The 14,470-nt window shown below is 35.4% G+C and overlaps 1 protein-coding gene across 1 annotated transcript in view; it reads right to left on the bottom strand.

Annotated features, from left to right (window-relative positions):
• Window positions 1–14,470, bottom strand: part of LOC145662781 (methyl farnesoate epoxidase-like) — a 733,391-nt gene that overhangs the window by 451,082 nt on the left and 267,839 nt on the right. The window contains exon 3 of the mRNA XM_081728654.1: window positions 12,886–12,988. Within this exon, the coding sequence (XP_081584780.1) occupies window positions 12,886–12,988 (103 nt within the window). The remainder of the gene's footprint in view (window positions 1–12,885; window positions 12,989–14,470) is intronic.

Here is a 14,470-nt window from a genome sequence, read left to right as displayed (position 1 = left end):
GACGCACAAAAATTCACAAAATGAGCATTAATAATTGACACATAAATTGTTTGACCGGTGTTGTACAGCCACGGGTATTTCAAAGTAGTTATATCGCAGTTATCTGAGGTGCACAAAACTGGGAACATGGTACACAAAACAGTGCAAATTAAGTACTAATATTTGACAAAAATTGCCTTCGCCGGTATTGCACTAACTTTTCTAGTGGGGATACGCACTATTTTCTAGTGGAACTTTCCCTACCAGGGAAAGTTCCAAGTTACGGTGTAGGCTGTACGTATAAATTAACCCTTCGTTACACACATAGATTGCTGCAGTACAAAATTTTAAGAAAACTGAAATAATTCCCATTTCAATGAAATACATAATTTCTGTCATCACCCTCGAGAAGTCATTGAGTAACTATTTCACTCTTAAGTTTGTTTAGTTCATGTATCGTGTCGTCTATGTACTTAGAAACAAAATTTCATATCCATTCTTATTTATCTTTTGCTATCTTGCGAACTGAACACTCAATTGTTCACTTCCGTACTTCTCACATGGATTTCTAAAATAAATAAATTCTACTTTTAGTCGTAGTGTATGATAATAAACAAATAAAAATTTAAAAAAACACCCTCCCCGCTAGACCAGTAGTTAGCGCGTGCGGCTTTGGTACATAGGATCTCGGGTTTAATTTCCGGCGATAGAATTTTGAAATTTGAACGCATTACGTTGGTCCGGCTTCCACCCTAAACTGTAGATCCACATCTCATATAGCCTAAGTGTTGAAGGAGACGCTAAACTCCAAATCAACTATTTATGGAAAGTGAAAACGAAACTATAACAAGATCAAAACTTTCAAAGTTTTCGAGTTTCCTCTTCACACACATACACACTCATAAAAATCATACATATATGCACACATAAGTTTCTTACAAACTTTTTTCCTTTAAAATTTGTTTGTTACGTTAATTTTCTGACTCCTTCTTCATTACAAAAAAGAGGTTTTATTTCTTAAATTTTATTCGCAGTTTTCTACATATATGTATCATATAAATTCAGTTTAAATATGGATAAATGACGATTATTCTAAGATAGACGAAAAAGAAAAAAGCGACTTAAGAAAAAAGTTTGCAAATGTTGTTGTATTAGAGATTCTTTTACCTTTGCTCCAATGTCTCACAATAAATTCCATACACATTCGGATCATTCCAATTTGCTACTAATTCCATTATCATTCACCTTGCGTTGAGCGACTTACGTTGATTCACAGTGTGAGAAAATTTTAATTATCTCCCAGAAATTATTGAGAGATTTTGATGTAACTCGGCCTGTGTAGACATTAAATCTTGCATGTATCATTAAGTGAAAATTATTCACGTATGATATTTACTTTCTCTACACCTAATGCTAGTTGACAGTAAAGTGCAACAAAGGAAGACAGAAACTTGTAGCTTAATTAACTTTGTGAATTTGAAGGATTGTAGCGCACGGAAAATTCATGATGAATTAATCTTATCTAGGGTATTGATTGTGTATCCTCTGAGACTGTCATGAGAGGAGCAAGAATTTCAGAACAGGCCATAGGCCCCTTACAAATGAACCAAGGACTCCATGTCTATCAACAACCGGCACAGCTGCTGCATTGAGGAAAATGGAAGAGCTGATCCTGGAAGATCAACTAATGATCATCCATCCACAACACTATAAAGTACAATGGACCCAATTATGGTAGTGTATGGAAAATAATTAATGGAAAATTACACATGTCCAATGTAACAGCACATTGGGTAAAGCGGTTACATACTCCGCTTCAGACAAAAACTCCGCAGTGACATATCGAGTCATTCCTTGAAAATTTTGGAGCAAGATGAAGAAAACTTTTTGCTCATGTGGTAACGTTGAACGAATATTGAACCTATGTATATTATCCTGAAAATAAAGAGCAAGAAGTGGTCAATAAATTTTGAAATTTTATACCATTAACAAATATTTTTAAAGATAAGCCTCGTCCCATTCTCAAATGTGCAAAAAGGAAAATGAATGTCCAGATTTATTATTCCTCTACACACAGGCCAAAAACTTAAAAATTAAACAAGCTTTATTCACTCGCGTAAATCCTTCTAGGGTAAAAGCAAACCGAACAACATGATTTTATAAAAGGATCTGCACAATCTCCTTCCCCCCTAATACAAGAGAAAAAATTTCAAAAAATTATTTCTGTCTTCACTACGCCACTTTGACTAATATTTATGAGTTTTATGCAATTTAATTTTTTTAGTGTCTTGCTCCCAGTTCCCCCTCTGAATTTCCAAATGGAAAATTTAATTTTTACGGGGTTTGGTTGTTCCCTAATGGGCTATGAATTCTATAAGTTTCGTTCCAATCGCTCAGCTCCTTCCAGGCTAGACCCAAGTGCCGAACCATAGGATTTTATGCAGGAATATGCCCCTCTGTTCAATTCAAACAGCAGTAGAAAATTTTTGAAAATTATTTTTGTCTTCAGTACGTCACTCTGATTAATATTTGTGAGCTTTATTCCTTTCGGACAATTTTTATGGGATTTGCCCCCGTCCCTCCTTTGTATTTGCAAATTGTAAATTTAATTTTTTCACGGTTTAGTTGTTGCCCAATTGGCTATTAATCCTGCAAGTTTCGTTCCAATAGCTCAGCCCCTTCTATTCTAGAGCCAAGAGCCGAAACATAGGATTTTATGGAGGAATATGCCCCCTCTGCTCCTTTCAAAAACTAGTAGAAAATTTTTAAAAATTATTTTTGTCTTCAGTACGTTACTGTGATTAATAATTATGAGTTTGGTGCCATTTGGACAATTTTTCATTGTTTTGCCCCCCGTCCCCCCTTTGTATTTGCAAATTGAAAATATATATTTTTCACGGATTGGTTGTTGTCCAATGGGCTATTAATCCTGCAAGTTTCGTTCCAATAGCTCAGCTCCTTCTAGGCTAGACCCAAGAGCCGAACCATAGGATTTTATGTAGGAATATGCCCCCTCTGCTCTCTTCAAATAGTTTTAGAAAATTTTTAAAAATTATTTTTGTCTTCAGTACGTCACTGTGATTAACATTGATGAGCTTTGTACCATTTGGACAACTTTTTAGGGTTTTGCCCCCGGTTCTCCCTTTGTATTTGCAAATTGAAAATTTCGTTTTTTCACGGTTTGGTTTTCCCTATGGGCTATTAATCCTGCAAGTTTTCTTCCAATCGCTCAGCTCCTTCTAGGCTAGACCCAAGAGCCGAAACATAGGATTTTAAAAAGTATGCTCCCTCTGCTCCCTTCAAATAGCAGTAGAAAATTTTTAAAAATTATTTTTGCCTTCAGTACGTTACTCTGATTAATATTTATGAGTTTTGTGCCTTTTGGACAATTTTTCATGGTTTTGCCCCCCGGCCCCCTTTGTATTTGCAAATTGAATTTTTTTTGTCGGTTTGGTTGTTGTCCAATGGGCTATTAATCCTGCAAGTTTCGTTCAAATAGCTCAGCTCCTTCTCGGCTAGACTTAAGAGCCGAACCATAGGATTTTATGGAGAAGTATGCCCCCTTTGCTAACTTCAAATAGTAGTAGAAAATTTTAAAAAAATATTTTTGTCTTCATACGTTACTGTGATTAATATTTATGAGTTTTGTGCCATTTGGACAATTTTTTATGGTTTTGCCTCCCGTCTCCCCTTTGTATTTGCAAATTGAATTTTTTGTCGGTTTGGTTGTTGTCCAATGGGCTATTAATCCTGCAAGTTTCGTTCAAATAGCTCAGCTCCTTCTAGGCTAGACTTAAGAGCCGAACCATAGGATTTTATGGAGAAGTATGCCCCCTTTGCTCTCTTCAAATAGCAGTAGAAAATTTTAAAAATTATTTTTGTGATTGTTACTGTGATTAATATTTATGAGTTCTGTGCCTTTTGGACAATTTTTTATGGTTTTGACCCCCGTCCTTCCTTTGTGTTTGCAAATTGAAAATTTCGTTTTCCCACGGTTTGGTTGTTGCCCAATGGGCTATTAATCCTGCAAGTTTTTTCCAATAGCTCAGCTCCTTCTAGGCTAGACCCAAGAGCCGAACCAAAGGATTTTATATAGGAATATGCCCGCTCTGCTCCCTTGAAACAGCTGTAGAAAAATTTTAAAAATTATTCTTGTCTTCAGTACTTCACTGTGATTAACGTTTATGAGTTTTGTGCCATTTGGACAATTTTTTAATGTTTTGCCCTCCGTCCCCCCTTTGTATTTGCAAATTGAAAATTTATTCTTTTCTCGGTTTGATTGTTGCCCAATGGGCTTTTAATCCAGCAAGTTTCGTTCCAATAGCTCACCGCCTTCTAGGCTAGACCCAAGAGCCGAACCATAGGATTTTATAGAGTAATATGCCCCCTATGCTCCCTTCAAATAGTAGTAGAAAATTTTTAAAAAATATTTTTGTCTTCAGTACGTTACAGTGATTAATATTTATGAGCTTTGTGCCTTTTGGACAATTTTTTATGGTTTTGCCTCCCGTCCCTCCTTTGTATTTGCAAATTGAAAATTTATTCTTTTCTCGGTTTGGTTGTGGCCCGATGGGCTATTAATCCGGCAAGTTTCCTTCCAATAGTTCAGCTCCTTCTAGGCTAGACCCAAGAGCCGAACCATAGGATTTTGTGTAGGAATATGCCCCCTCTGCTCTCTTCAAATAGCAGTAGAAAATTTTTAAAAATTATCTTTGTCTTCAGTACGTTACTGTGATTAATATTTATGAGTTTTGTGCCTTTTGGACAATTTTTTATGATTTTGCCCCCCGTCCTTCCTTTGTGTTTGCAAATTGAAAATTTTTTTTTCTCGGTTTGGTTGTTGCCCAATGGGCTATTAATCCTGCAAGTTTCGTTCCAATAGCTCAGCTCCTAGGGTAGACCCAAGAGCCGAACCATAGGATTTTATGGAAGATTATGCCCCCCCTGCTCCCTTCAAATAGTAGTAGAAAATTTTTAAAAAATATTTTTGTCTTCAATACATTACTGTGATTAATATTTATGAGTTTTGTGCCATTTGGACAATTTTTTAGGGTTTTAACCCTCGTCCCTCCTTTGTATTTGCAAATTGAAAATTTATTCTTTTCTCGGTTTGGTTGTGGCCCGATGGGCTATTAATCCGGCAAGTTTCCTTCCAATAGTTCAGCTCCTTCTAGGCTAGACCCAAGAGCCGAACCATAGGATTTTGTGTAGGAATATGCCCCCTCTGCTCTCTTCAAATAGCAGTAGAAAATTTTTAAAAATTATCTTTGTCTTCAGTACGTTACTGTGATTAATATTTATGAGTTTTGTGCCTTTTGGACAATTTTTTATGATTTTGCCCCCCGTCCTTCCTTTGTGTTTGCAAATGGAAAATTTATTTTTTTTCTCGGTTTGGTTGTTGCCCAATGGGCTATTAATCCTGCAAGTTTCGTTCCAATAGCTCAGCTCCTTCTAGGCTAGACCCAAGAGACGAACCATAGAATTTTATGGAGGAATATGCCCCCTCTGCTCCTTTCAAATAGTAGTAGAAAATTTTTCAAAGTTTTTTTTTGTCTTCAGTACGTTACTGTGATTAATATTTATGAGTTTTGTGCCATTGGGACTATTTTTTAGTGTTTTGCCCTCCGTCCCCTCTTTGTATTTGCAAATTGAAAATTTAATTTTTTCACGGTTTGGTTGTTGTCCAATGGGCTATTAATCCTGCAAGTTTCGTTCCAATAGCTCAGCTCCTTCTAGGCTAGACCCAAGAGCCGAACCATAGGATTTTATGGAGGAATATGCCCCCTCTGCTCTCTTCAAATAGCAGTAGAAAATTTTTAAAAATTATCTTTGTCTTCAGTACGTTACTGTGATTAATATTTATGAGTTTTGTGCCTTTTGGACAATTTTTTATGATTTTGCCCCCCGTCCTTCCTTTGTGTTTGCAAATGGAAAATTTATTTTTTTTCTCGGTTTGGTTGTTGCCCAATGGGCTATTAATCCTGCAAGTTTCGTTCCAATAGCTCAGCTCCTTCTAGGCTAGACCCAAGAGCCGAACCCTTACCGAAAACACCTGATATGGTTAGGTTAATCTTGTTAGCACGATCAGTCAACTGCTAACTGTTAAACTGGAACAAATACAAAAATCGAACGATGAAAAGCTGGAACAGATGCAAAAAGCGAATCAACTACTAACTGTTAAGCTAGAACAAATACAAAAATCGAATGATGAAAAGTTCGAACAATTATTGACTCAACACAAATCTCTTGCAGATAGAGTTCAGGGTATTCATGAAAATGTCGATCGGCTTCAGCATAATTTGAAATAGGATTTTCATGTACTGACTGATGAGGTTACCATCAAAAACACCAACGATGTGACGCGTGAAATAGATAACAGGTTCCAGCAATTCTGCAACAAATGGCAAGGCAGGCAAGATCAATTAACCCTGGAAACAGAATCGATAAAGAAAGTCGTCGAAGTCATGGAATCTGCTACAAATCAACAAAAAAAAAATAAAAAAATAAATAAATAAATAGTGAATATCACTGCCCAGGTCGACTCACATAGTATACAGATAACCAACATACAAGAGGAAGTCAGATTATTACAAGAAAGGGAAGGTAACCACAATAATCCTGTGTATAAGGAAGCTTTGGATATTCCCAATCAACAGGAAATATCGTATCATTGCCCGAGAACTCCATTAATGGAAACCGACAGGACATCTTCTTCTAAAGGTTCCACTGATGAAGAATCAAAGAGATCACGAGGATTATATGAAAATTATTAACCATCTATCGCCATGTGCCCCAGGATGTAATTGTCCCAAAGGGTGGAATACCACGTTCGTGCTTTCAAATGATGTGTTATTAATTAAGGACTTCAGATTTAAAAACCGCAAGAAAATTTGTGTTCCTCCTGCATTAATTCCTAGGATACTGAAGGCGTATCACGACGATTTTGGACATTTTGGTTACCGAAAGGTTTTCGATCTGATCAATAAATCCTTTTATTGGAAATCTCTCAGAAGTACTATTAAAACATATTTGGTCTAGGAATTAATTCGTGCGGGTGGACAAGAGATGGCGCAACGAACGGAGCGTCCCACAGTTTCGTGTATCCACACATGTGTTGCAAACCCCTGTCATTGCGTATCGTTCGTAGTATAGGGCAGTGGATTAAAGCGTCAACAACACCAGTTTGTAGTTAAGTGAACATGGCGCAATTTGTGCCTGATAAAGTGTTTTTGCGGGGTGTCCTGCTGCATTACTTTAACATGCAGAAAAGTGCGACTGAAAGTCATCGTATTTTGGTGGAAGTGTATGGTGACCATGCTCTAGCTGAGCAAACGAGTCAGAAGTGGTTTGCACGGTTTAGAAGTGGTGATTTCGGCTTGGCAGACCAAGAGCGAGCTGGAGAGCCAAAAAAATTTCAAGACGAAGAATTGACAGCATTGCTCGAGCAGGATTCGTGTCAAACGCAGGAACAACTTGCAGCAGCATTAGGCGTTGATCAAACAACAGTCTCCAAACGCTTGAAAGCCATGAGAATGATTCAAAAGATGTCACATTGGGTTCCACATGAATTGAAAGACAGAGACGTTGAAAGACGAAAAAACCATTTGCGAATTGCTGCTTCAACGACAGAGCAGAAAGGGGTTTCTGCATCGAATTATTACGGGTGATGAGAAGTGGATCCATTACGAGAACCCTAAACGAAAAAAGGCCTGGGTGAAACCAGGTGAACCAGGTCCATCACAACCAAAACGAGATATTCACTGTGCAAAGGTTATGCTGTGCATATGGTGGGATATGAAAGGTGTGGTGTACTATGAGCTGCTGCAACCGGGTGAAACTATAAATGGAGAACGTTATCGACGACAACTAATGCGTTTGAAGCAAGCTCTGGCCAGAACACGACCAGAATGGGAGAACAGACATGATAAACTTATTATTCAACATGATAACGCTCGCCATGTCGCAAAACCGGTCAAAACCTATTTAGAAAATGTCGGATGGGAAGTTTTACCCCAACCGCCGTATTCACCAGACGTTGCTCCTTCGGACTACTACTTGTTCGATTGCATGAACAACGATTTGATTGGACAGCGGTTTACTTCTTCAGAAGATATCGAAACATGGGTCTCTGACTGGATCGCTTCCAAGGATGAGGACTTCTTTCGCCACGGAATCCGTACATTGCCTGACAGATGGGCGAAAGTGGTGGCTAGCGATGGACAATATTTTTCTTAAGGTATTTATGTATTTTGCGTTTGTACTACAGCTTCAATGTGTGCGTACCAACTGCACGAATTAATTCCTAGACCAAATATATTAGTGATTGTGGAGAATGTATGCGTATTAAGCATAATAATCGTGCTATTAATAAGCCGATGCTTTCAGTACTACCTGATAAACCTCACTATTTCCTGTCTATAGATTTATATGGTCCTCTACCAAGGGCATCTTCTGGAGAATCCTACTTACTTACCGTGATGGATATATTTTCTCGTTATGTTGTGGCCTACCCTTTGAGAAAAGCGACGTCTTCAGCCATTATATACCGTATATTGCATATATACATACCCCATTGTGGTCCGATAGAACATTCTATGCGACAACGGTTCACAGTTTCGTAGCGACTCATTTATAAGGTCAATGGCTAATGCGGGTATCAAGGTTCATTTTGTCACCCCATATCATCCTAGCAGTTCCGTGGTGGAGAATGTTCATCGCCATTTTGACACACTTTTCAGACTCTTGTGTAAAGACAAACATTCCGATTTGGTAAAATATGTTACTCAAGTTACTTATTTCTTAAATTATTCTATCTCCGATTCGCTCGGTGTAGCTCCGGCGAATATACATAACGGAACTGATATAATATACTCTATTGAACATAATTTTGATATAAAATTAAGAGATTCGGAGGATTTAGAACCCTCACATTTGATAAGTATGGTTCGAACTCGTCGATTTCAGAAATTTCAGCGACGTAATGAAAAGGTAGAGCAGGAACAGGAAAATAAGTATCAGATCAAAGTTGGTGACATGGTATTTCTGAAGCTCCACCCACAAAGCAATGCTAACTTAAAGCGAATTTATAAGTTTTGTGATGTCTATGTATTATCCTTACCTATGTATTAAGGAAATTAATCCTAAAGTGTTTGAATTGATTGACGCTAAAACAGGCAAATCTATAGGATTTCGCAATATTGATGAACTGAAGGTATGGCAACCTTCGGAAATCACGAGAAACAAATGGCTAAAGCTAGTTAAAACTTTAGTCAACCCTGATGTGTTAACTAAACTAAGTTTGGATAACAATTCTTAATCTATTCTCGGATGTTGCGAGTTATGATATGAATACTTCATTTGAACTTTATATGTTTGCAACATGTTATGAGTGATTATGATATACCTGTTGCTTTAAATATTCTGTGATTAATTTATTTTATCTTTGTACTAACTTTGAGTGTTATGTTTATCTTTATTTTACCTTACGTGTTCAAAAGAGATTTGATTGTGTTAAATTGAAATTCATGACATTGATCTTAATTTGAAGTTTCTAAATATAATTATTCCTTCTGATCTTGTTGACATTTGATATGATGACGTGTATATGGATGTTATCGCTCGATGTAAAAAGGAACAATTAACTAGTAACTCTGCGTAAGTCATCAGGTAGTTATAATTTTGAATAGACCCATAAACAATATTTTTAATGAATCGACGTTTTTCTAATATGTGATTAGTAATAAAATAAAATGTTGTTATGAATGAATTAATATATATATATATATATATATATATATATATATATATATATATATATATACAGTTAAAGAGAAAACAAGTAATGAATCGGTTGTCATGGTAAAAATTATTATTGACAGGATATACACGAAATGGATGGCTGTAGATGTAATATGTTTGTATAGACAGAAGAATAAATTAACGATATCGAGACACTATTTAGGTGATTTCGAAGGATTAAAAATGGTTAGTAGTTATTAGTTGATATGTTCATTGTAATATCTTGTTGTTCTAAAGATACATTAACGAATTAGGGCTAAAGTGATTTTTAGCTTTAAACTCAACAAAACAACATGGCTTTCTTAAAGGTCGATCTGCAAACACGGCAATATTTAATTTCATTGAGAAAGTAAGAAATATTGTAGATAAGAAAGAAAACTATAGGAATCTTTCTTGATTTGTCTAAAGCTTTCGATACAGTACAACACAGTTTACTTTTGAACAAACTGGAGAACTGTGGAATACGTGGTAAAGCAAGGAACTGGTTTGGTTCGCACTTAAAAAATCGTAGGCAGGTCGTAGAAATAACGCATAAGAATAATAACATTGTAGAAAGCTATTTATCAGATGAATTATATATAAAACACGGAATTCCACAAGGATCTATTCTAGGGCCATTGCTCTTCCTTTCATATATTAATGATTTTGAAAAAAGCATATCTTCGGCAGATGTTACCCTTTTCGCTGACGATACCAGGTCTCCTAGTGAGTGGAAAAAATGAAAAATTATGGAACAGAATGCTAGGCAAACACTAAATGAAGTATCTCTTTAGATGAAGAACAATAATCTTTTTGTTAGTGTAGAAAAATCCATTGCTATAAATTTTCATAAGTGCAGTAAACCAATATACCCTAACCTATATTTGAACCAAAATAAAATTAACTATACAACACACTGTTCGTTTATAGGTCTTACCATAGATCATAACCTAACATGGGAATTTCATATAGAGTCAGTTATTAAGAAATTAATTAGAATGTGTTATGCACTAAGGATTATTAGAAAGAAGGTAAATTTAAAATTAGCTAAAACCTTGTACCATTTGTGTTTGAACTCTATCTTGCAATATGGTATCATGTTCTGGAAAAATTCAAGTCAGAGATTTAATGTTTTCAAAATTCAGAAGAAAGCCATAAGAATACTTTGTGATAAGAAGCCGAATTTTTCTTGTAGACATTTGTTTAAGTAGGTCAATATACTTTCTCTGGATAGTTTATATTTGTATCGTCTCTTTTTGTATTTGAAAGAACACTCATCGGCATTCGTAACAAATAAGGATGTACACTCATGTCCAAAATGATTGTCGCATATCTATAAGTGTCTTCCTGTAAGAATATAATTTGATAATGATTTTCCAGGGTACTTTTATTACTAATACTATGTGTATAATCGGGAAATGTATATTTGTGGTAAATTTCATAGGAAAATAATTATAAATACGAAACTTAGAATGAGTAAAACAAAATGTTCCTAAATGGACAAGAAAGTTTTATTTTCATTTTATTGTTCTTATTTACTGCTCTTTTGACATGAAATTTGTCACATACATGTCTTTGCTGATTATACACATACTAACATTATAAGAAATACCGGAAGAATTCGTTATCAAATTATATTCCTAGAACAATATATTTATAGACATGCGACAATAATTTTGGACATGAGTGTACATAATCATAATACGCGAAATAAGAATGATTTTCATTTATGTAATCACCGGTCAACAATGTATCAAAAAAGTGTAAGTTATGGTGGTGTTAAGTTGTACAGTCACGAACATTAATAAATGGAGGTTGGAGCCATAAGAAATAATGGGTTCAGCCTCCATTTATTAATGTTCGTGACTGTACAACATGTTGCCTATTGATATAAAGTATGAAGAAAATATGGAAAGGTTAAGACAAAAGTTAAAATTATTTCTATTAGAAAATTCTTCTTATACGATTGAGGAGTACGTAAATATCATGACAAGGTAATATTACTTTATTTTACTCATGTAAATTTTTTGTACATATGACGCATATTACACTTACTTGAGGACATTCCTCGTACTTGTAAGTTCATACAAAAGAAATAAATACAATACAATAAATACAATACAGCATTTCAATATTTGAAGTTAGGAACGACTACGCAACTACTTTTTTCCTTGCGCTCTGCTTACAACGTTTTGTGGAAAAACTGCGAAAATCTTTAAATTATTAGTAGTATCACTTTGAATTTCTGTTCGACCTATTGGAAACCACTGTTGAATTTTTGACTTGGAAAATTGGGGTTTGAGTACCGTGGCTTTTACTTCAGCTATCCATAATCCAGCTCGCTATTGCACATGTGTCATGCGTTGAAATAAAACATAATCTAACAAAGTGCAGCCTTGTTAGGCAAGCGAAATTTACATATTAATTTATTCAGATTTACCGAATCCCAGTGTAATACACATCATTATGCTAATTAACACACGCTCGTACATAGGAATCGAGGTCAAGTTTATCTTACCATAAATTTGTCCAGACCATATTCTTTATAAAGTATCAAATTTTTTAAAAATGAGTTCCATTTCCTTTAACCACCTTTTCATATTTCGAATGTCATATGCTTTCCTTCCATGTTTGCGATTAATGCAATTTCCCTAAATTCCAAATAATTGCATGGAAATGAAAGCCTGCTGAATCGCAGTGTAATACATATCATTATGCTAATTAACACACGCTCGTACATAGGAATCGAGGTCAAGTTTATCTTACCATAAATTTGTCCAAACCATATCCTTTATAAAGTATCAATTTTTTTTAAATGAGTTCCATTTCCTTTAACCACCTTTTCATATTTCGAATGTCATATGCTTTCCTTCCATGTTTGCGATTAATGCAATTTCCCTAAATTCCAAATAATTGCATGGAAATGAAAGCCTGCTGAATCAGACAACTCTATTAAGCTGGAAATTTCTAAACACAATGATAACTGATTGGTGAACATAAACTATAGGAGACAAAGCATTCTCAGGATTACAGCCATTTTCATTGTGAATCTCCTAGTAAATATTTCTTTTATCACATATTGTATACCTGCAGAATCTAATTCTGTATAAAATAGCAAATTAGGATTACCTGAAATTAGTAAATTGCCATTACTTCTCTCTTTCAACAATGAATCAATTAAAGTTTTAGGACATTCTTTTCCTTGAATTTTCTTTTGTTCTTCCAGAAATTTCTGCAAGAGAACATTTGAATATTGAAGTAAGCAATATAACTTGTAAATATTCCAAAGTTTCCATTTCAAGACACAGATTATTTCATAAAACGAAATATGGAAATAATTCGCTGTAATAACTAATGTGTAAACCCTTTTATATCGAAACTATCTCATTTCCCTTATTTCAAGTAGCCTAAAAAGTATTGAGCCTTTTGCGCACGACATGGCGTTCCTGTCCCAAATCTCAAGGTATATGAGTCACACAGTGGGTCAAGCCTAACGTTATTTTACAGCTGGGAGTTCAAACTAGTAGATGTGCAAAACACGTTGGAATTCTTACAATCAGACTTAAGATGTTGCGTGGTCAAGATCAGTGAACTTTCCAGAAACAGTGCTACATTTTACAGTTTTTTTTTCGGTAAAGACGCCAGCCCGTGAAGAAATTTGGCCTGTGTATGAGCAAGATACGTTATCAAATGCAAAAGTTAAAAGTTGGTTTAGCCGCTTTCGTTCTGAAATTCAGATAACCAAGATGCCCTCGCAATGGACGACCAACCACAGCATAGATTGATGATAATCTGACAAAAGTCGAGCTAGACCGATATGTAAGCAGCCATGATATCGCCAAAGTATTAAACATCAATTCTCAGTGTTAAACAAATTGGAGAAAACTGGCTAGAAAAGAAGCTTGACATTGAAATGTTTGATTCAAAAACATTTACTCGATAGAATTTCTACATAGGAATCTCTACTGAAACGTAACGAACTTAAGTCTAGTCGGAATTTATTTTGGTCTTTCCCATATATGCTTACGCCTGAGCGAAAAGATGTCCCCGAAGAATGGTGGAGCAAAAGGCTTGAAAGATTTTCGCGGGGGTAAAGTGAAGACGTTTTTAATATCGTCACAGGTGGCAATACAAGGCCTGCGAGTATAACCTCCAAACAAAACAATAGTCGTCATTATTATGTTTTCAAAATAAAAATACAACTTCGAAAGTTAAAAGAGGACGGAGCGTGGGGAAATTATGGTGGCACTTGAAACGTTTGGAGTTTCTACAAGAAAGTGGAATCTATATTCTACCACCCCGGGCATATTCTCCAGATTTAGCTCTGTGTGACTTTGTCTTTTTTTCCAAAACTCTAGGAAAAGCTTCGAGGATCCCGCTTTCAAACGAGTGGAGAGGGCATCGCAGCATATAACAATGAAAATTCTGATATTCAAAATAATAGTAATAATAAATTCAACTCGTGGCTTTTAAGAATGCTAAAGCGTATTAATGTGGGGACTATTTTGAGAAATCGTAAATAAATTGATTTTGCAAAGAGTATCTAAAAACACAGTGTGCTCCTTGTATTTTTATGTTTCACATGAATTTAGTAGAGCGTTACCCGTTCCACTCAGCATTAGAATTCAATTAACTACGAAAGAGAATGCTCCCGTTTATTTCAACTAGACCTGCTTACTTTAAAATATAGAAGAGCAAATCATAAAAAATATTT

This window comes from Thermobia domestica, chromosome 10, assembly GCF_964235325.1.
Source record: "Thermobia domestica chromosome 10, izTheDome1.hap1.1, whole genome shotgun sequence".
Taxonomy (NCBI): domain Eukaryota; kingdom Metazoa; phylum Arthropoda; class Insecta; order Zygentoma; family Lepismatidae; genus Thermobia; species Thermobia domestica.
This window is presented reverse-complemented; position numbering and strand designations above follow the sequence as displayed.